The sequence below is a fragment of the Antedon bifida genome, chromosome 1 (genome assembly GCF_963402885.1).
Source record: "Antedon bifida chromosome 1, ecAntBifi1.1, whole genome shotgun sequence".
Classification (NCBI taxonomy): domain Eukaryota; kingdom Metazoa; phylum Echinodermata; class Crinoidea; order Comatulida; family Antedonidae; genus Antedon; species Antedon bifida.
The window spans coordinates 30,861,510-30,884,554 of record NC_136226.1 but is presented as its reverse complement, the minus strand read 5'-3'; the positions used below and the strand labels follow the sequence as shown (position 1 = coordinate 30,884,554).

At 31.6% G+C, this 23,045-nt stretch overlaps 1 protein-coding gene across 11 annotated transcripts in view; it reads left to right on the top strand.

Annotated features, from left to right (window-relative positions):
• The window catches only part of LOC144849187 (protein-methionine sulfoxide oxidase mical3b-like), a 47,077-nt gene that overhangs the window by 7,193 nt on the left and 16,839 nt on the right, over positions 1-23,045 (top strand). For 8 of the 11 annotated variants that reach the window (XR_013613956.1, XM_078706293.1, XM_078706265.1 and 5 more), the window contains exons 3-15: positions 105-312; positions 4,712-4,828; positions 7,526-7,627; positions 13,188-13,444; positions 13,831-14,088; positions 14,904-15,243; positions 15,628-15,775; positions 17,040-17,239; positions 17,582-17,778; positions 18,369-18,632; positions 19,865-20,069; positions 22,164-22,388; positions 22,800-22,911. Coding sequence is in view for 10 of the 11 variants with exons in the window: in XM_078706293.1 (XP_078562419.1) it covers positions 105-312; positions 4,712-4,828; positions 7,526-7,627; positions 13,188-13,444; positions 13,831-14,088; positions 14,904-15,243; positions 15,628-15,775; positions 17,040-17,239; positions 17,582-17,778; positions 18,369-18,632; positions 19,865-20,069; positions 22,164-22,388; positions 22,800-22,911 (2,633 nt within the window). In the remaining variant the exon portion in view is untranslated. The remainder of the gene's footprint in view (positions 1-104; positions 313-4,711; positions 4,829-7,525; positions 7,628-13,187; positions 13,445-13,830; positions 14,089-14,903; positions 15,244-15,627; positions 15,776-17,039; positions 17,240-17,581; positions 17,779-18,368; positions 18,633-19,864; positions 20,070-22,163; positions 22,389-22,799; positions 22,912-23,045) is intronic. The other 3 variants (XM_078706256.1, XM_078706288.1, XM_078706280.1) reach the window with 3 other exon arrangements.

Here is a 23,045-nt window from a genome sequence, read left to right as displayed (position 1 = left end):
TACTATATGAGAAAAACATTAGTTAATGGAAGCAATGGAATGAAGCAAAACTCATTCTAATTATCAATATTTTTTAAAGAACTTGTTTAATTTGTTTGTGGCAGGTTTTTATAATAGGAGCAGGACCATGCGGACTGAGGACCGGCATAGAGGCTGCCCTGTTAGGATGCAAGGTGGTGGTTGTTGAGAAGCGGGAAAGCTTCTCAAGGAATAATGTTCTACATCTCTGGCCGTTCCTGATTAATGACCTCAAGAACCTCGGAGCAAAGAAGTTCTTTGGCAGGTTCTGTGCCGGTGCTATTGATCATATTAGTAAGTATCTTGTCATTGTCATAGATAAATAATGAATAAAAATTATGGGATATAATTATGTCATGTTCCTGACAAATAACAGGCCCTAAAATCACCTTACTTTTAGCCCAAGCCATGTTTATTTTTTGGTATCACTAACTTTGTTATCATTCATCATCAACATTACAATATTTTAACATTAGATATTTATTCCATTGTTAACCTATAAGAGTTATATAGCAAAATGAAAGTAAAATGAAAATAATAAAAACTCCATATTCCTTTGTATTTCCTTGTAATGTAGGTTGGTTATAATATTCTCTTGCAAAATATTGTTTTATTGACCTTTAAAGTTTAATGTCAACAAATCATATTGTATAATATGTCAGTATACAGTACATGAACATTTTTAAAGTGAGTGATAAATGTTGCTATGCAATAAATATAAAGCATTCAATAGTTGTATAGAAAACACAAGCAGTTTTTTTCTTTCTAAAGGTAGTGCTAAACATCACACATTTTCCGTTTCACAAAACGATAGACAGCGGCATTCAATTCTGATTTTTCCATTATTATTATTTCCATCAAAGCGGCATCATATTCTTTATACTGAGACTTTACACTATCAAACTAGTTTGACAAAAAAGTGTGATGTGCCCAAATACGGTGGTGATATGCCCAAATATGGTAGTGATATGCCATCATCATGTCCATAACTGTATCAGGCCTTGTCTTTTAAGGCGAGTGAGTGCGATCACTCACCTAACACACTCCTAAACTGCCCTTGAGGAGTGCGATTTACAACACGCCTTAATTTGGTAAACTTCTACACACGAAAATACAAACAGCACACCTACAGCACCCCTGAATGTATTGAGGAGTGCAATTTGTAGCACACCTATGATTTTCAAAAGACAAGGCCTGCTGTATTATACATCACATTTGTCACATAATGTTTGAAGGTATAGACAGAGCTTATGTGTAGAGTAAAAGCCAACTTTTTGAATAATAGTAGTTTAGTAGTTCTATTTTAGACACATTTTAATCATATTATATCAAATATTTTACATTCCATCATCTTGTTTTTCTCATAATACATTACACATTTATTACATTTTCATGTTATGCAGGATATTTGACGTTGTTTGTGCCAATTTGATGAATGTGTGGTGGATAATCAGACATTATTAATCGTTTAAATTGCATTACTGTTTACAGGTCATTAACATTTGTTCCATAATTAACAATGCATTTAAAACATGTACAATATGGCAATTGCGTAATGACCTCAAGTTCTTTGTCAAACACGTTGTAGTCTAGTGTCATTAAAAGGTTGTAAGATCCTGGACCTTTCCGTCAGCTTTGTTACTCAATATTTGTTCACTGTGTTTATTATTTCACTGGTGGTTTGTATTTTGATTTGTCTGAATATGATAATAGTACAGTACATGTTTAAGCTCTGTCCACACTATCAAACTTTATGTGACAAAAAAATGTGATGTGCCAATATATGGACATGATGATGTCATATCACTACCATTTGGGCATATCGCTACCATATTTGGGCACATCATACTTTTTTTTGTCAAACTAGTTTGATAGTGTACACAGAGCTTTATGTATTAAAAGTGTTTATATTAGGTGTTATTGTCCAACATCTTTATAGGTCTATTTACCATATTGATGACTACTACATATTGATGACATCACCAACGAATAAATTACCTTATTTCTTGGTTATTGTAATGGTGATCATGATATTAGGAATTGAAACAAATTCATTTTAAGATTATAATCCAATATATGCCACCTGTTAAGTTTCAATCACTGTAAGTAAGCTATTTTGTTTTCAGGTATACAGTACTACAAAACATAATGCAACATCTTTAAAAGTCATTTTCATGTTTCAAATATCTTATGCATTAGTCATTCATAGAAACAACTGTAAACTGACTTACAGTATTTTGTTGCATTTATTATGCTTGTCCCTTGGTGTGGGATTCTAATAATAGAATGTCCCACTTAGTTTTCCTAGATAAACCCACATTTTCCTTTATTCTCTCCGAGACAAGCCCTCTAACACAAAATATATTTCATTAATTTGACACCCCATCAGTTAATGGTACACTCTGTAAAACCCACCTCAAGTGGGAGCAACCAAAACAAAAAGGCCCATACAGTTATTATAAACAGTATTGTTAGAATTGTTGTACATGGGAATTTAAATGTCTCTTTTTACATGGTTCATTAGCTATACAGCAAGAAAAATGCTGCGTTTAAATTCGTAGACTATACTGTCTGAGTGAGAGTACAGTAAAATACAATAATAATGTGTGACGCTTTAACCTATAGTTACCTTTTGTACAGGTACAGGTAGGCCATGACCGTCCTAAAAAGATTTTATTCAAATCTGACCATGTTGCGACATAAAACTTTAAATTGTTGTTATCATTGTTTAGTTCCCGTCCAGGATTTAACGATATACTGTACAAAGGTCATTTTAATTGTATTATAAATAGTGTAAACATTTTTTATCGGCACGGCATGCTGTGTGGTGGTCAGTTAAGTCTGGGAATCAGGAAGTGGTCATTCTTTCGACACCATTTGGTTTGGAACATTGTTGGAACTACCTTAAAGCTCTGTCTACACTATCAAACTAGTTTGACAAAACAAGTGTGATGTGTTCAAATATGGTAGTCATATTCCTAAATATGGTAGTGATATGACATCATCATGTCCATGTATGGGTACATCATATCTTGTCACATAAAGTTTGATAGTGTAGACAGAGCTTAAGTGTACTGTACAGTATGAGTAAAAGCCAACACTTTGATAAAAGTAGTAGCTCCATTCACATAAAGTTTGATAGCGTAAACAGAGCTTAACGTATTTCTATTTACCCACCATATATGGTATTATACATAAACTCTTGAATGTAAATATTGAACAACCGAGTTTGTTACCTAATAAAGTTTTCTTGATAGAGATCTAAATGTACATTTAAATTTGTAAACGTCAGAGAATGAGCAAAGTTTAAATTGATAATTGTGTACTGACAGCTACATTGGAACCTATTGTGAAAATGACAAATACTGTAGATTATGATGATGATTTCACATTCAACCAGTATACAATATAGTTATACTCTATTTGAGTTAACATACTTAAACAAGAAATACTGTTAACTACCATCTACATGCATCTCAATATTTATCAGCAAATGTTTTTATAGACTCTCTTTTCCCAGACATGCTTTGGGGTGTGCGCATACCCAGTCCGAGTTTCCAAATACCCATTTGTTCAGTCGTAGTAAACTTTAAGCTACCGCATGGTAACTGTTTCCTAATTCAAATAATAAAAAAACTGCTTCTGTTCTCTTGAATACAGTAACTGTCTAAAGGAACGGCCCGAAAACAGTAAGTTCAGATTGAACTAATCTGTGTGTAACATAGTACAGAGTTTAATGACCCCAACTTACTTGCCCGCATTTATTTAATACTGAATACAGTAATAACTGATTTATAATTGATATTATTACTGTATTACTTTGTATATTTTACCTGCCATCCAATATCACACACTGATGCTAAGCTCTGTCTACACTATCAAACTTTATGTGACAAAAAAAATGTGATGTGCCTATATATGGACATGATGATGTCATACCACTACCATATTTAAGCATATCACTAATATATTTGGGCACATCACATTTTTTTTTGTCACATAAAGTTTGATAGTGTAGACAGAGCTTAGCGTAAGTTCACATATTTGCATTTGATGACATAAAAATCGAGCTACAGATTTGGCATAAACGATAATAAATTGTCTCATTAGCATAATACGTATTATATTGACATGAGGTATGGTAGGGTAATTAGTTTTTGATAATATTAGAAGTTAACATCTAATCCACATTTAAATGTATGAGGACATGATACTGTACATGGCCGACAACTCTACCTTGAAATTTAATGAAACAGTTTGAGAAATCCACCATAATCATATTCATCATTTCTAAGTAGCTTACTTCAAGCGCTTAAGGATACTTAACTATTACCGGCATAATTATCGGTAACAACAATTTATTTTGCCGCATCGATTTATTTTATTCATTAACAAAATCTTCAAATTAATATTTTCATATTTCTTAATATTTTTGACATTTTATGGTCGGTACATTATTGTATATAACATCTTCATTTTGTTAACAAATGAAGATTGTAACTTGTTTATCATATAAAAAACTCTATTACTTAAAGTAAATAAATTTTTAATTAAAAACACTACAGTACTTTGTGCTCTAAATTTTATATTTTTAATATTAATGGGGAATATATTATATTAATAACATTTCAGTATATGGTATTTCTATTGTTAAAATTTCTCAATTTCTGATTATTTTATTTTTTTCTTGTAGGTATACGACAGCTTCAAGTGATACTGGTGAAAGTTAGCCTTCTTCTTGGCGTTCAAATTCATTCCAACGTAGCATACTTAGGTTTAGAAGAGCCTCCGGTAGACCAGTCATGTGAAAGTAAGTTATTTTAATTTTAAAGACCTATGAAAGTCCAGCTTTTACTATAAACAATTTGTAGGCCATTCTTCTCAGTCCCATGATCCTTTGCTGCAGTATTTTCTCGCTCTGTGTTGTATTTAAAAAAAAATATTTACAGTACTTACAGTATATTGACAATAAATTCATCGCATAAAAAAAAACATTAATAAGGATGTTGCTATTTTTAATGTATATTTCAATTACTCTTTGTCTTTATTTTATTATGTTTGTTATATTTTCAATTACTGTATCACTTTGGAAATCAGTGCACTAGTACTGAAAGTGCTTGCAGAATAAAGAAAGAATAAATAAATAAATAAATAAATGTTAGTTGATTAAATGATGGTTAAAATTGGAATCTTTACATGTGTATCTACAGGTGCCTATTATTATTCTTAATAATATTCTAATTAAAATTGGTCTCATGCTCTGTCTACACTATCAAACTACTTTGACAAAAAAATTGTGATGTGCCCCAATATGATAGTGATATGCCCAAATATGGTAGTAATATGACATCATCATGTCCATATATGGGCACATCACATTTTTTTGTCACATAAAGTTTGACAATGCTTTATTTTATTCGGTAATAAAAACCGATAACTTTTTATGAAACTTAAATTCGAATTGTTTTTTAAACCAGATTACCTGAATCATCCTGACCACCAAATGTTTGACAGTAGTATCACTTTCTTTCGAGTTTTGTTTGAATGTGTTCATGTCAAACTTATCGATGAACCCCAGGGTGTGATTATAAGATATGACTTCCCGTAGATTAATGAAATACTTCCCTGCCTTCCTAGGTAAACATCAAAGACTAATCTGTCTTTTCCAGCCACATCAACTTAGTATTGCTTGCTTATTGGTTGTTGTACTTTAATATTGATAATAATAATAATAAAAATTGGTTTTACAATGTCACACCATGGCGGAATTGTTTCAAGATGTATTGTCCCCCAAAAACATAACAAATAAAGATTAATAAAATCAGATTTTGAATAGGCCATTTTGCAGTTTTTCACTTCTATAGAAAAAAAAATAAACAAAAATAATTATTTCACTTATAAAAAGATAAGAAACGGTTAATTTTAACCAAAAACCATTGCCTGACAGACAATTTAGGTATATTAGCTTTAAATTACATTTTTTTTCAGGGGAATTTTTTTTTTTTTCCTGTTCCAGTTTGGTCAAAGTGAATAACTATATGTGGCATTAACAACAAAAAATTGTTTAAAAAAAAAATGTTTTCAGGGAGACAATCTTTAACTCATACACACATTATTAACATTTCCACTGGTGTAGTATTAACATACTGTACCTATACTGTCAAGGATAATGTTCATATATAGTACAACATTAATGTTTTCCTTTTCAAATTATAATTTGCTGCTCATATTACATTGAATGATGTGATGTCATGTCTGTAATAAGCATCTTCTAATCTTAAATATTTATATTTGGTATTTAAAGATGTTTTTTTTATTAAAAATATATACAGGTAACAGTATATACTGTACATGATGCTAAATATAATTGATCCACCAAGTGCGGATATACTTATAACCATATGTCATTCATTCATACTGTATGTTCCGCATCACTTAAGCTCTGTCTACACTATCAAACTAGACAAAAAAAGTGTGATGTGCCTAAATATAGTAGTGATATGACATCATCATGTCCATATATGAACAAATTTGTTGTCACATAAGTTTGATAGTGTAGACAGAGCTTAACACCATGTTGTAAAAATGATTCAAGTTACAACTTAAGCTACAGTAGTTCCCTCAATCACTATATTCAGTTATTTAGAATTCCAATTTGTTCTTAAACCTGAATGAAAAATTTAAATTTCTCGTCTGATGTTATAAATAGACTGCTAAACATGTTAATTTGTGTTCACCTTAGCATATGTTGATGGATATAGGAGTTACGGTGTGATCTCACACACATGTATGGCCAATTGCACACATATAAAAGAAGTAGAGATACTCCATTAGACATTGTAAACGACGAAATCGAATATCGAGTACAGATTACATAAGAATTGTTATGCAATTTGAAGATCTTAAAGTTCCTCTTGCAATTTGTACATTCTCATTTCTGAAAAACTATAACAAAAAATGTTACCATGTTTTATTTAACACGAAGACTCATGTTTAAGCATGCTTAACTTTTAAGTTTGAACATTAGGCAACCAGCCTTAAGTTGTATTAAGTAATTTGGATTGCAAGCATGACTTCATTTCTAACTACACACCAAACACAGGTGTGTTTTGTTTACATCCAATATTCAATGGAAGTCAGCAAGGCTATTAAATAAGTTTTTCATAGACCAACTCAGACAGCATTGTACGACAAGGTCCGACTAACCGTCTTAACTCATTGGTGCTGTCTGAGTTGAATCCCGACGAGACGAGTGGTCATTGGGAGAACTTTAAACATGTTTAATTCTCTCTCGACGAGAAGACTCGTCGGGCCTTAACAATTTTCAATATTGTCCATTGCATCATCCTGTGTTGAAAAAATCTGTACATTAATACACATGTACACATATAATACACACACATTACAACTGAAAGTAATCAAATCTTAATCTTATCACAATCTGATCAATAAATGATATTTGCGATAAAGGAAGAATAGGAGACTATTAACAACTTTGTCTTTGCAGAGATTGGTTGGAGGGCAAAGGTCGCACCACAAGACCATCCCGTCTCAGAGTATGAGTTCAACGTCCTCATAGGAGCAGATGGCCGTAGGAACACTATAAACGGCAAGTCAATATTTTGTCAAATATTCGGTTTATTTTATTCTGTAAAAATATAGTTACAATAATATTTATCTTTTAAAATTTTGACTCATAAATAAAATTTTTCCTTATAAATTAAATTTTGACTTAAAGGACAACTTGACCGAGGACCATATAAAGCTGTACGGCAAGCGTGTGGTTATATCCTTAATCTCGCGATTGTTCTGAAATCATATGTACATCCCTAATAAGTTGTAAAAATATGGTCCTCGATCGATGACCCTTAAATTAAATTTTGACTTAAAATTAATTTGGAGTTACAAAATTAAATTTTGACATAACAATTTTATTTTGACTTAAAACTGTTTAGTTGAGGCAAGCGATTATATCAACTTTGGAATGTTTTTACAGATATAAACAAAAAGTCAAAATATGCGATTTCAAAATTATGAAAGTCCTTCAGATTGTATAGTTAACTTTTCAGTCCCAGGAGTCTGTATGTCCTCTCGCATTGAAACATTATTTTTTAAAAACTTAACAAAAAGGAAAGTAGGAAGAGGAAGAATAATCATTTAATGATGAGTCAAATAAAACTGGTTTCGAAGTGACAGATTATTAATATTAATAAAAACACATCATAGGGAAGGAATATCAAAAAATTTGTGATTTAAGCTTTGTGCCAGAACAAGTTTTACTGAGAAGGTAGAAACAATAGATTCATTGTACCATAATAAATATATTAGAAAATTCAAGTTAGTTATTTTTAGCCGACGACTCCTTGTCCCAAATTACCTTTTGTCAATCTGCATGATGTAAACACAGGAACCATTGTGTTACCGTGCAACTTGAAGTTGAAATCAAGTTGGCCTACCATAGTTTGCTTATGTCAGCTTGAAGCAACAAAAGCAAATATATACTTTTCCACTCCTGGGACTTGCGTAGTTTGTTGGTTCTGTGAGTTCTATACTATCAACATCTACTGTAGTTACTAATAGTAGTCAAAACATGTAACGTCAGTACAATATCAGCAAGTTGTATATAGTAGTTTTTTTGTAAAAAATCTACGCTATATGAAAATTAAATTTAAAAAAAATTAAGACATTATTTTACTAGTAAAGTTATGTTTGCAGTACACCATGTGTTTTAAATATTAAAAAAAGACTAATTATTTATTTTACTAGTAAAGTTATGTTTGCAGTACACCATGTGTTTTAAAAAGTAAAGTCTTATTTTATTATGAAAAGCGCAATAGATTCTGTAATATTATGTAAATAATAAAAAGCTTTATTGTAAGTTTTTTAATGTCTTTTTAAGAATGTTTTTAATCTTTTGCTCTAAAAAAACAGGACCATGTAAAACAGATGCAATATCTATACCTAATATATTTTTATCCTGTCTAAATATGTTTTTAAATAAATAAAAAGAAATATTTGAAAATATTAAACATAATAACATAACTAAAACATAACCTAATATAGTAAAATCTAACAATATTAGGCCTATTATACCATATTTACTCCTTCGCAATAACCGCCAAATGTATCATTATGTTAGTGGTGTTTTGTTTCTTTATATTGAATAGTGCGGTTATTCCCACATCATTATTATAACCTACAGTTTCCTTTCTCTACGATTATAGAAAAACCAATTTCAAAAGACATATACACCATTTCACGGTCACTTTACCTTTACCAAGGTCAAGACCAAAATCCATGTATTGTTGTTAATTAAGCTATATGGATTGTAATTTACAGTTTTACCTGTACGTCAACTGGCCTCTCCTCTCAAATAAACCTGTGTATACACATAGAGATTTTATACTGTAGTTCAGTATAATATCTCTATGGTATACAGTAATTATTTATTGGTTGTTTTAGCATGATCATCAGGCATGGTTTGAAAGAACAATGATATACTGTACATACTTTTTAAAATGTAAATAAACATACACACAATGTAATAATCATTTTGACAACCTCATCTTGCGGTTGGAAGATTATTGGAACCGAATTGTTAAGTTTTCCCTTTATCTAAAGTATGAAGGTAAATTGTCTGGTCATTTCCTTGCGTTTCTGGTTAAAAAAAATGTTTAATAAGATAACGGTGCGACTTAATGGCAACTATTGAATGATTCAGCGATATTGGAAAACAACAAACCAAACATTTAAGAAACAGTTTAGGGGAATTGTTTTTCTTTAACCAGTTTGGTCATTTTTAATCTACAGAAACATATGATCTTCATTTAATAATGGCCTTGATTACTAGCTTTTAAAGATTACATGGTATTAGCAAAGAGAATGTCAATATACCTCACAAAGTTCAATTCATTTAATATCTTCCTTATATCACAAGTAATTTAAATGACAACATACAGTAGTAATAATATATTTGACAATATTCAAAATAATAGTTTATAATTCTTAGTGCATATAAGCAAGCTCTCAATACGCTGTACATTTTACCCAGGTAATTTTTTTGATCAAACACGTATGGAAACATACTCCTAATGCAGCTAGTAATCAGCGCAAAGTTGTGTCTTGATCGATAAAATGTTTTCAAGAGGAAAATAAATAAATGAAAGATTGAGTCAAATGTAAGAAAACCCAGCTGAATGATTACAGTATGATTATAGTTTATTAGGTGATCATTTAGAATAAAATGATCACCTATTGTTATTGTATCAAATCTTTATTTTTTTTCTTTTTATTGTTTCTGTACACTATTTTGTGTAACAATTATCTCAAAAAGTTTAATGTCAATGATTACCAAAATTTTAGAATATCTTTCAAATAATATAACTTAATCCTAATAAGCTTTCCAGCGTGATCACTCATCCGTGACGTCATTTATACGCCATTTTGTGAAATCACATTATCAATCATATCTCCATAATTCATTATCACATATTAATGAAATTCACTACACGTAAACTTCAGGTCAAGGGTAAAAATATTAGCAAATAAAAAGTTGCGCGTTTCAAGGCCATGCACGTGAAATCGCGCGTTAAAAATTTAGAACGCTCAAAATTAAGTTTTGATCAATTTAGAGCATGAATTAGGCCATTTGCGCGTTTCAAAAAATTACTGCGCAAAAACGCGTTTTTGCGCACACGATTCTTAGAAAGCGTAAAAAAATAAAATTTGATGTATAAATCACAATCTACTCACAATTCTTAGTACATTCACCGATTTTGAGTCCATTCCGACTTAAGATAACGCTATACGAGCACGTTAAAAATGACAAAATGCGCAAATTAATTGCATCAAAGTGCTGAAAATGGTGAAAAATAAGGCATTTTTAAAATGAAAATAACTCTTCAGAATGCAAGATGACCCCCAATTTTTTTAACTTATTCGGGAAGCCATTGAGTTGTAGAAATGAATTCATGTACACATTTGACGTACAAAATGTTGTGACGTCATCAAATGGCCACTTGAATTTAAAATTAAGTTTTTTTTCTCTTTTGTCATATTTTATCACATTCAATAGAACGCATCTCTAATAATTTGTGCCTGATTTTCGCTCAAATTTTAGTATGTGATTGCTCAATTAATTGACTTTCTCATGACCTGCCACTATTTTTATTTTGATGACGTCATCACGCGTAAAAACTTGAATAACGTATGTTGTGTAATTTCACCTTCGCCGTAAATTTGAATATCTTACAGCTCTTCAGAATTAAAGGTTACCTTGATAATTATAATTTATTATGAAAGCTGATGAAATGTAGATATGAATTCATATAAAAAATAAGCCTATCGGATGTTGTGATGTTAACATATGGCCAGTTGAAGTTAAAAAGTAGTTTTTTCATCTTTTTCGTCAAAGTTATATAAATTTCAAAGAGCGCGCACGGCACTTCTACGTGCCAAATTCTCTTCCAATTCTTATATTTATTTGCTCAATTCATTATCTTTCGAAATTGTCATCTTCGAGTTTATTTTGATAATTCCATCATACCAAAAAATTAGAACATGATGTGTGTCCCGTAATTTCACCTATGCTACACTGTATATAGATACATTATATACAGTACATATTGTATATGGCATATAATAGGCACAACTCAGCACTAAAGCGTATAATAGGATGGCATACATCAACATTTTCTGATCGTATGTTAACGTACATGCAAAAAAATTATTTCAGTAAAATGATAAAAATGATCACCTATAATTCGTCAAAGTGACGAATTAAATTCTAGTTTCTAAATATAATTGTGTTTAAAAGTAAAACACTGAATGACTCAAAGCACTAGGCTGATCTTCATGTAATATAATATTACTTACTAAGAAATTTTAAAGGTTATATAATTTTGATTTGGTATATGAGTCTTATTATTAGTTGGCAAATTTGATCTACTGTACTCTAATGTGATCGGGAACATCAATAACAATCTCAAAGCTTTGTCAAGTGTGTAAAATAAGCTGATTAATTAATTTGAATAATGTGATTGGTGACCCGATGTAAATAATCGCAAACAAAAGTAGTATAAATAGTTTGACTGAGATTGACTCCAATTGTGTTATATAAACTAGTTTAGACCGGTGTCTATGTGCCGAAGAAATATAATAAAAAAAACTACAAATTCAAGGGGAAAAATTGAAATGTAATCGGTTATCAAAATTACCGGATTGAACTTGGAAGGTTTTAAAGTACATTTGAAAATCACCCAGAGTTAGGAAGTTGGGAGTTGGTCGGGTACCTGCTTTGGTGTGGGTATTTTTGTTTGATATGATTTTATTTACTCATAACACATATTTTTTTAATGTAATATTTAAAAAATTCAGTTAATATGATTACGGATATTTCACAATATTTAAATAATGCATAGTGTTTATTTGTAAAATATTGTTAAAAGCTGGACAGCATAATTTATCTGAGAATATTTCAAATTATGGATTTGCTTGATATTTGATATTAACGTCTTAATGGGGTTAGGTTTCTGAACTACTTATTTGATTGACAGGTGACCTGATATTATTAAATGGTTTTTAAAACCATGTGAATATCACTGAAATTGTTATCTGCAAGATGCTAACTAAGCTTTTGATAAATTAACTATATAAATGAATAAATTGATAAAGAAATTCTTGTTGCCGGCCAGCAGACACAATCAAATTTGATCTGCTTTTAATGTATTTTGCTCGACATAATGACATTACTACAGGATGTTGCAAATAAACAATATTTCATCAGTTTGCTTGTTGAAATATTATATACTTTTATAGACCTTCATTTAGAAGAAGCGCAATCGTGCTGGCGCTCCTAAAATTAATCTGAGGAGAGCAAAAAATACCGCTTCTTAATTTTTCCAGACATTGACAAAAACTACATAACACTAACAGCGATTATAAATAGAATTTTTCAATGATGAAAGAGGCACCGGTGAACTAGCAAACTTCTAATTATAGTAACAACGTACTAAACGGAGGTAGGGGTTGTTAAAAACAAAATTGTAAAAATCAAGCTCCTTGAAAATTTAAGGGGAGCTATTGAGTGCTCTCCTCTTAAATGAAAAAAGTAAAGTGAAAAAGTAAACTATTCCACATTTTAATATGTACATTTGTTTTTTTTTATTTAGGTTTTGAGCGGAAAGAGTTCAGAGGAAAACTAGCAATTGGAATCACTGCGAATCTGATAAACCGCCATAGCAGTGAGGAAGCTAGAGTGGAGGAAATCAGTGGGGTTGCATTTATTTTTAACCAGAAGTTTTTCAAAGATTTGAATCATGAGACGGGAATAGATTTAGAGAATATAGTTTATTACAAAGATGATACGCATTATTTTGTGATGACTGCTAAGAAGCAAAGTTTAATCAAGAAAGGTGTAATAAAGAAAGTAAGTTTTATTTCGTGCCTAGCTTACCTGGATAAACCGACAATATTACTCGAAAAGTGGAAATTTTCATTGAACACAATATACTATTATTGTCTCTAAAAGCCACTGTGACATATTTTGTTATCATTTGCCAGTAAAATTTCGGTCAGATGTTTTTGCCCTACTCTGACGTAATTTGTACTTTATATATACGCAAGTAATTCTCAGGTGGGTTTTATTTCACAAGTATTCTCAATGTACTTATTATAAAGCACAAATTACGTCAGAGTAGAGCAAATCATCTGACCAAACCAATTACTCAACACCCTAAAGCAAAGCTACTCCACAGTAGTTGCAAACAATTACAGTACAATTTCCTTATTATAAATTATTTATTGTTTTGTTAGGATTACGCCGATGTAGCCAGTCTTCTATCGCAATCAAACATCAGTCAAGAAAAACTACAAGGATACGCATCGGAAGCCGCCGACTTTTCAACGAATCGCCAATTACCACATTTAGACTATGCACTGAACCATTATGGTTTACCAGATGTGGCTATGTTTGATTTCACATCTTTGTTTCAGGCTGTAAATGCAGCCAGAATTCACGAGCGGAATGGACACCATCTTTTAATGGGTCTTGTAGGAGACAGTCTGGTTGAGGTATGCTTTAATAATAATATCCTGGATTTATATAGCGCCTAATGTTGTGAAACCTCTAAGCGCTGAACATTATTACCCCGGTCATTTTTGCATCAAACACGTATGAAAACATACTCCCACAATGCAGCTAATAATCAGCGCAAAGTTGTGTCTTGATCTAACCGGGTTCCCATTTATACACCTGGGTGGGGAGAGGCAAACGTAAGTAAAGTATCTTGCCTAAAGGCTCATTTACAAATAGATAAACATACATTTTTCGTGGATAAAACGAAAGAAATCAGAACAGTTTTCGTTCTTGGACTATAGGATAATCATGTATGCTGTATTTGATAAAAATAATATTTTTTAAAATCCAATCAAATGACGTCATGATCAATGAAAACAATAAAATCGTTGTATTGTAACAATATTATTGCTCTTACTAATCATGACGTCATTTGATTGGACGTGTGGAAATATTATTTTCATCAAAGGCAGTATAGGTGATAATCCTATAGTTCTAGGAAGAAAACTTTTAAAAATTATTTTGTTTTATGTATGAAAAATGCATATTTATATTTTTATCGTCGATCGTTATCGCCCTAGTGTAAATGGGCCTTAAGGATACAAGCAATGCGGCAAGAGTTGAATTCGAACCACGATCTCATGATCAGTAGTCCAACCTCCAACACACTGCGCCACACACCCTTTGACAAAAGAACCATTTTGAAAATATTTTTACCTGAATGTTATCGTTACCAATGGAATGTGTTTTTCAATATTTTTACCATCAGTATTATGCTATCTAAACAATATTTTTCATGTTCTTTTTCCAGCCCTTTTGGCCAACAGGATCTGGTTGTGCCCGTGGATTTCTAGGAGCATTTGATGCTGCCTGGATGATCAGAGAATGGTCTATTGGCAAGAAAACGCCGCTTGAAGTACTTGCTGAAAGAGAGAGTATATACCGGCTCTTGCCGCAGACCACGCCAGAGAATCTTTGCAAGGATTATGACCAGTATGGAATTGATCCTAAAACCAGATATCCTGCCATCAACCCTAAAGCAGTGCTGCCATTTGAGACTCTGCAATACTTTGATACCACCAACGAGAGGTTAAAACAAGAATTAAAAACTATGGGCCCTATAGAACAACCACAGTTGAAGCCTAAAACAGGTAATTCTGGATTCTTTTTTTTACTTGAATAATAATTATTTCACCACAGTTAGTGAGAATTACATTACTCAATAACAAACATTGTTGTTGTGTACTAAAACTCTACCTACACTATCAAACTTTATTTGACAAAAAGATGTGATGTGCCCATATATGGACATGATTATGTCATATCACTATATTTAAGCATATCGCTACCATATTTGGACACATGACATTTTTTTTATCAAACTAGTTTGTGTAGACAGAGCTTAATACTTTATCCAACATCATATGTCTTTTTAATTCCCACAAAATGGTTTTATATAAGATTGTATAAAGCAAATTTATTGTTCAATAAAAGTATTTTCATTGATTAATTATAACCAATTCCATTTGTTTCAGTTCCGGTAATCAGATCTAACAAGCTCTTAATGTGGTGTCAACGTGTCACAGACAGTTATAAAAATGTCAAAGTTGAAAACTTGACGACATCATTCAAGAGTGGTCTAGCTCTCTGTGCTATTATCCACCGATACAGGCCGCATCTTATGTAAGTGGTTACTGTCAACTCTCACAAAACCAAACCGGGTGAAAACGGCAAACTTTCCCTTTAACTAATATGTACAATTCTGAAAACTAAATTTCCAGGAAACCATACACTCCAGTTTAAGCCTTGTCAATCCATATCTGATTTTAAGTGATCTGACTGTAGACTCTATCAGGGAGCTTTTGATTTGTAGCGAACTAGGAACAAGTTAGATCAATATATGTTGTTAATTTTCGTCTGCATCCATCTAGAAAGCACCAACACGCTGTAACTGTATTTTGTCTTTACGTCTTTTATGTGTAAACTGACTTTGGGGTTGGGTCAACCGGCTCAGCTACAGTGAATAAGTTCACTTAGGTTGACCCTGGTCTCCCCAATTTCAGTTTTTTTGTTTTGTATATACTTAAATAGACCAAATAAATAATGAAATGAAATGAAATGAAACACTATGTTGAGGGTGAATAATCGCATCTTACCTCCCCCGCACGTAGGTAGACTCTCTGTAATCACAAATCAAAATCTCCCTATTATTTCGCATTTAAAGCTCTCTCTACACTATCAAACTTTATGTGAAAACAAAAATGTGATGTGCCCATATAATATGGACAGGATGATGTCTATCACTACCATATTTAAGCATATCACTACCATATTTGGGCACATCACACTTTTTTTGTCAAACTAGTTTGATAGTGTAGCTTTAAACCACCTATTTATGATTTGTATAGTACATTTCTAATACTCCCAAATATAAAAAATTAATATTAAAATTAGAAATATTTTACATTCAAGATTTAGTTTTTTTAAAGATTAATTTAGTGCAACATAAGTTGTAATATACAGGCTTAAAAATGTCGGGTTTTAAAAATCTCATTTTGAGGCTTAGGAAGTGCTACTTATCAGGCAGACCAGGAGGCCTTTGTGCTTCCTTTTTGTATGGACCATTTGTAATTGTAACCAGGAGTATTAATGTGTACATGATAGAATGTCTTATGTTTCAGTTAATTTAAACAATTATTAGTTTATGAGTGAATTATGAAAAATATTATTTTACCTTTAAAAATTCCAATTACTACCAAAATATCTAGCTAACCTGGATAAACCAACAATAGCTGTCCTCTTTTGAGGGAGAGCCATGACACAAATAGATTAAAGTTTTTTAAACATCCCTGTATAATTTAAATGCACCACTGTCATATTCGAGCTACAATGATATTGATAATTTTTAGTATAAAAGACCTTAACACATGTGTTTATTGTTTGACAGACCTTTTCATAGTCTATCTCCAAATGATGTAGCAAAAAATAATCAATTAGCATTTGATGTAGCGGAAACTGAGTTGGGAATTTCACCCATAATGACAGGCAATGAGATGGCTACGGGCAGAGAGCCAGACAAGTTAAAAATGGTAGCGTATATAGCACAATTCTATGATACATTTAAAGAAGAGGTACCAGGAACTATAGGTAAGGACAAGCATTTGGAATTATTTCGGGCTTAAGTTAGTTGTTTATAACTAGTACCCTAGTTATAAGCTCTGTCTACACTATCAAACTAGTTTGACAAAACAGTGTGATGTGCCCAAATATGGTAGCGATATGCCCAAATGTGGTAGTGTCATTATGTCCATATACTGGCACATTACATTTTTTTGTCACACAAAGTTTGATAGTGTAGACAAAGCTTAATATTGTTTAAGTAGAATCATTTTATGGACCACCTTGGAAAAATTAGTAGTTTTTGTATTTTTCTATGTTTTTATTCTTAAACAAACATTAATAGTTAATTTGATATTTTTGCACTATTAGCAGAGTCAGATGCAACGACTTCGCCAGTGATGCGAACAAGCAAACCTCGTCATTCCATCCTAGCTAGGCTCAGCCATCGATTCAAGAAGTCACCCAAGGCCAAAGATCGTGAAATTGAAGACAAAGATGAAGCCAACAAGGAGAATAAGGAAAATAAGAAGATAAAGAGTCCAGGAAGTAGCAAGAAATCCAAAAAGGTTGATTTTTTTTTAATACGCATTCCAGGGATGTCACCAGCTTTTTTGAATGCCGGTCGCCAACAAATTCTCCCCGGGGGTCACCGTTATTAGGCCTACATAAATATCATAATAATAATAGTGGTGGTCGGCAGCCTGTAAATCCTGGTTGAAAATTTTGAGTGCTAGACGGGCCTGTCTGGCGCCGATAAGCGTGGTGACATTCCTGGCATCCAACAGCGAGTAACTCGCCAATTACAGGATGGATAAACTATTTAATAATTTATCGTGCTATTTCTTGTAGCCACAGAAAGATAATTAGATAGGTGGGATAATGTTTGAAAGACTTTTTATTTTCTTGTGTTAATGATTTTTATTGTCTTGTGTTAATTGAAAATACTCACTTTGATGTAACACCATTCTTGCTTTATTTCATTGTATGTGTTATATAAAACAGACTCAATGTAAGACTATTTGCATTTGTGTAATTTTCACATTGTAAATCATGTGTAATTTGGCCAGGATGCAACAAGATATGATATTTGTTAAATAATTAATTTACCATAGTTAAATTGTTTTTAATAAACATATTTTCAACCTTTGTTTTCTAGGTTGAACAGAAAGATAAGTATAATGGTGGAGCTGGTCTCACCAACAATCAAGTGCAACTAAGGAACAAGCAACCACCAAAGGACCTGAAGGTTGATGTCAGTCAAAACCGTGTCAGTGGCTTACGAAGCCAACTCACGACACAGTTTGAAATTCTAGCTGGTGTACGGCGTGAGGATGGCACGCCACTCAATCAGCAACAACAGATCCAACGACCGGTAAGGCCGGTTAGTGAGATAGTCAAATCACTGAACGAGGCTTCCGGGGTAGGAAAAAATCATCTGAAAATTATTTTTATCCAAATTTCTTTTTGCAAAAAAAATATTGCTTCTTTTCTAGTCAGCATTATATTATGCACTAAACAAAAAACTGAATGCTTTAGAATTTTTTTTTTATTATTAACGCATTTTCGTTGGCTCTAAAAACATGTAACTGCATGTAGATTTTAAACATTTTTTTCCTACTTTCGGATATTCCATTGTAATTTCATTTCATTTTTTAATTTGTCATGATGAGCAGTGGGATCAAAACTGGAAGCCGTTCGCGCAGTGTCTTCAACCACGTCTGTAGTGTCTACAAGCATTTAGAGATTGTCACAACACATCTATAGTGTCTAAAGGCATTTAGACAGTGCTTAGACACATCTATAGTGTTTAAAAGCATTTATACAGTGCTTAAACACATCTATAGTGTCTAAAGGCATTTAGACAGTGTCTTCGACACATCTATAGTGTCTAAAGGCATTTAGACAGTGCTTAAACACATCTATAGTGTCTAAAGGCATTTATACAGTGCTTCGACACATCTATAGTGTCTAAAGGCATTTAGACAGTGTGTGTGATGTGGCACACAATGCTATAAACATGTCTATCATTGTATATATATATGTAGACATCTGTAGCATCTAAAGGCATTTAGACAAGATCTCCTACAGATATATAATGTCTTGTGTGTTAAACAACACTTTACACATGCCTTCCAAAGGCATTTATATAGTGTTTTTAATGCTGTAAGTAGGCACGTGTCTACAGTGCTTTGTTTTAAATAGTGTTTATTAGCATTTATGCTAAAGATTTAAATAGCACAGGAATTGCCTATAGAACAAGAATCAACAATGTTTCTTAAAATACAATTGTCTTCATTGTTTTTGTAAGTATTCCTTTATATCAATAAATTCATTTACTAAATAGCATAAAACAGTGCTAAAAATTTGTAAAACAAGTAGCTATATATTAAAATTCAAAAATTACATAAAGCAATTAAAGCAAATTTATTGCATTAGTGTTTTGAGATATATAATGATTTATTTTTTACAAAATACCATCATAAACTTTGAGAATGAAATAAGATCAGGTAAGTTTTGATGGTTTATCAATTTTTGATCAATATTATGTATCATGCTTTTAAATAGTGGATTTTGTATTTAATATGAAAACTAACTGATTGTATGTTCTGCTAACACTGTACCATTATTCCCTCCAAACCTTTGCTTACTTAGACCTCTAAGCATTTTGAGCCGCCACCTCCAGCCATCAACAATAGTGACATGTGCTTTTTCTGCGGCAAGCGTATTTACGTTATGGAACGTATGAGCGTTGAGGGCCTCTTCTTTCACAGTTCATGCTTCAAATGTTATTACTGCGGAATCTCGCTACGTGTTGGAAGTTACAACTACACGCCAGACGCCGAGAATAAACATGATGGTAGGTTAAGAATAATTTTATACTTTAATCATAAAAAACAAAACTAGACTTGAACTCGTCACTTTGATGAGTTAGTTATCCGAACGACAAACGCCACGTGCACGCCATACGTTGGAATGTTGCGCACAGAAAGAGATTATACCATTATGACCCGAAGAAAATAAAATATGCTATATGTTTTGTGTCTAAGTATATACTGTATACATACAAATTACAGGACACGAAAAAACAAAATTACATGTTTTAGTAGTATTTTTCTCATGATTATTTCATATACAATCATACATAATTTAATTTAAGCTCTGTTATGAACATCTAAACCTTTTTACCGCAGTCTTCATTACTGAAATGACAGTCACCCTGATATTTCAAAACGAAGATGTCTGCCGATAAATTTGTTCTTCCAATCCTCATTCTCTTCTTGTTTAGTTGCTACCTATTTTTTCTTCTGAGATGGTCAATTTTATTTAATTCATTTAACTCTCGATTCTAATTTTTTTATTTTGTTTATCTTTATAAATTTTATTTATTTTAATTTTAATATTTAAATTTAATTTTTGTCTTGTCATATTGTATTTTGTGAGGGACCCTAATGATCAGCTTCGGCTGGATGGGTCACCCTCGTAAAATATTGTTGAAATAAAAATGAAATAAAAATAAATTCAAATTGATAGTCTGTAGGATATAAAACAGAAATATGGTTTAGAATTATCTTAAGATACAAAGATAACATCAATGTAGACACCTGCAATAACTCACTTTCTGTCCATATCTATACTTAATATCTGTCCTTATTGCTGTAATTATGTAGCCTACTACGATATTGCTCAATAACCATGGAGTAATTGATTTTTAAAGGTATTAAAATCCCAACCATAGGTCAAATTTACCTCAATATGTATTCAATTTATGTTGAGACAGATTTAACATACTTAATAATAATAATTTATTTGAAACTTCACCTTTACAACAGTGGCACACTTTGATGATAAAGGTGCGTCCAAATAATAACTTAAAATGAATCAAAATAAATGTTTAAAAAAATGACATACAAAAATAAATGATATTATTAACTTGATATATAAAAGAAATAAGTAAATTCATGTATTAAAACCTAAGGTTTTATAAATAAAAATATAATATGTACATACATAAATAAATATATAATATACAGTACTGATGAAGGGCTATTGTTGCACAAAAGCTATGCTAACTTTTCTGGCTGTTTTACTTTATCATTTTGATTTAGCTTTTTGCTTATTTTATTTTGTATCTCCATTCAGATCCAGCCACTGACAATACCCACAGCATTGTCAGTTTTCAGTCATTTGCCTTTGGATTGATATATAAAAGAAATATATATATAAAATCAAAGGTTTTATAAATCAAAACATAATATGTGTTATATATTTATAATATATGGGCATATTGTGCTATGTCGGTTAAAAGTTTAAAAAAAATCTGTTGAGACTGAGTGGTCTCCAATCAGCTGTTGCTTACTGCCACGCCAGGATATAGCAATTAGGGCTTTAATTATCTTATTCAGATTGTAGGTCACGGGGTCAATGAAAGTATCTCGTGTATCCTACTAAAATGTATAAGAAAAGTGATTATAGTATTGTTTAGATGTTGTGATAGGTGTAAATGACATGGCTAATATGCAATTTAGTTTTGTAACAGTTTTGATATAGGAATTCAATTAAAAAATGAAAAGGAAAAGTAACAGTTTTTATTGCTTATTCCAAATACATTCATTTATGAGTATTAGTTTATGTAAAGTAGTTCACTATGCTAATAAAGAACTATTAATATTTTAGTTTAAAAGAGTTCAGAAATTGTAATTAATTATATAGATTATTACAGATCATACAACGATAACATCATAATTTTAAATTTAGTTTGATATTTAAATTTGAAATGTTTTAAACTTATTTTGCTGAAAGGTATTTATTTGAAGGGATTCTGAAATTGTTTATATCTCTAGGAATGGAATATATAATTGTCCTATTCTTATGCTAGTCAAATTTAAATAACTGTTTAAGGACAATCAAAATCAAAAAGGTGATCTTAATCTCAAATTGTTTTCTTTTATAGGAAAGTTTTTCTGTCGTTTACATGTTGGTAAACAGTACGCAACACGCAAGAGACGTATTGAAGATACGACAGACGCTTCAATACCTCCTCCTGCTATTAAGATATGTACACCCACAACACCACAGTTACCTGAACTGACTCCTCAAGTGGCAACCACACCCACTCCTAAAGACAACTTGATAGCACCATTGCACAAGAAATATAGAGCAACGCCTGAAAGGGTTGGTAAGTAGGGCTACTCTGATTCTGAGATGATGTCATAAAGATTATGATTGTGATGTCATCAATAAAATGCTGTAAATGTGATGATGTCATACAGAAATAATATTTAATCTGATCAAATTGATATGATTATTATATTGTTTAATTCTATTTCATCACATTAACATGTACAGCCACAGAAGAAAATATATTTTATAAACCACTCTACCTTTTTATTTCTTTCTATTTTATTTAATTATTGTACAGTACCTTATTGTAATGTTTTTTTTCTATTTTGTTAATGGTGGTCTCTGCTTAAAGTCTATTTCTAGACTTACTGTGACCATCATCCACATTTATATTTTAATGGTTTATAAAGAAATATATGTATTATTTGTGGAAAATCAATAAACAACAACTCTGTGTTTCTAATAGAACTTGAGAATATGCATGCAAACATAAAGGCAGGACTGGTGGAAGTATCGGAGGAACAGTTGGCCCTCTATAACCTTGGTAGCTCAATGATTTTGGACTCGGAGGACTTCAGGTATATATCATAAGATATCATAAAAGATATTGGTTTCTAAGCATGCACAGAAGCAAATTGTGTGTTCATTAAGCTACACTATCAAACGTTATGTGATGTGCCCATATATGGACATGATGATGTCATATCACTAC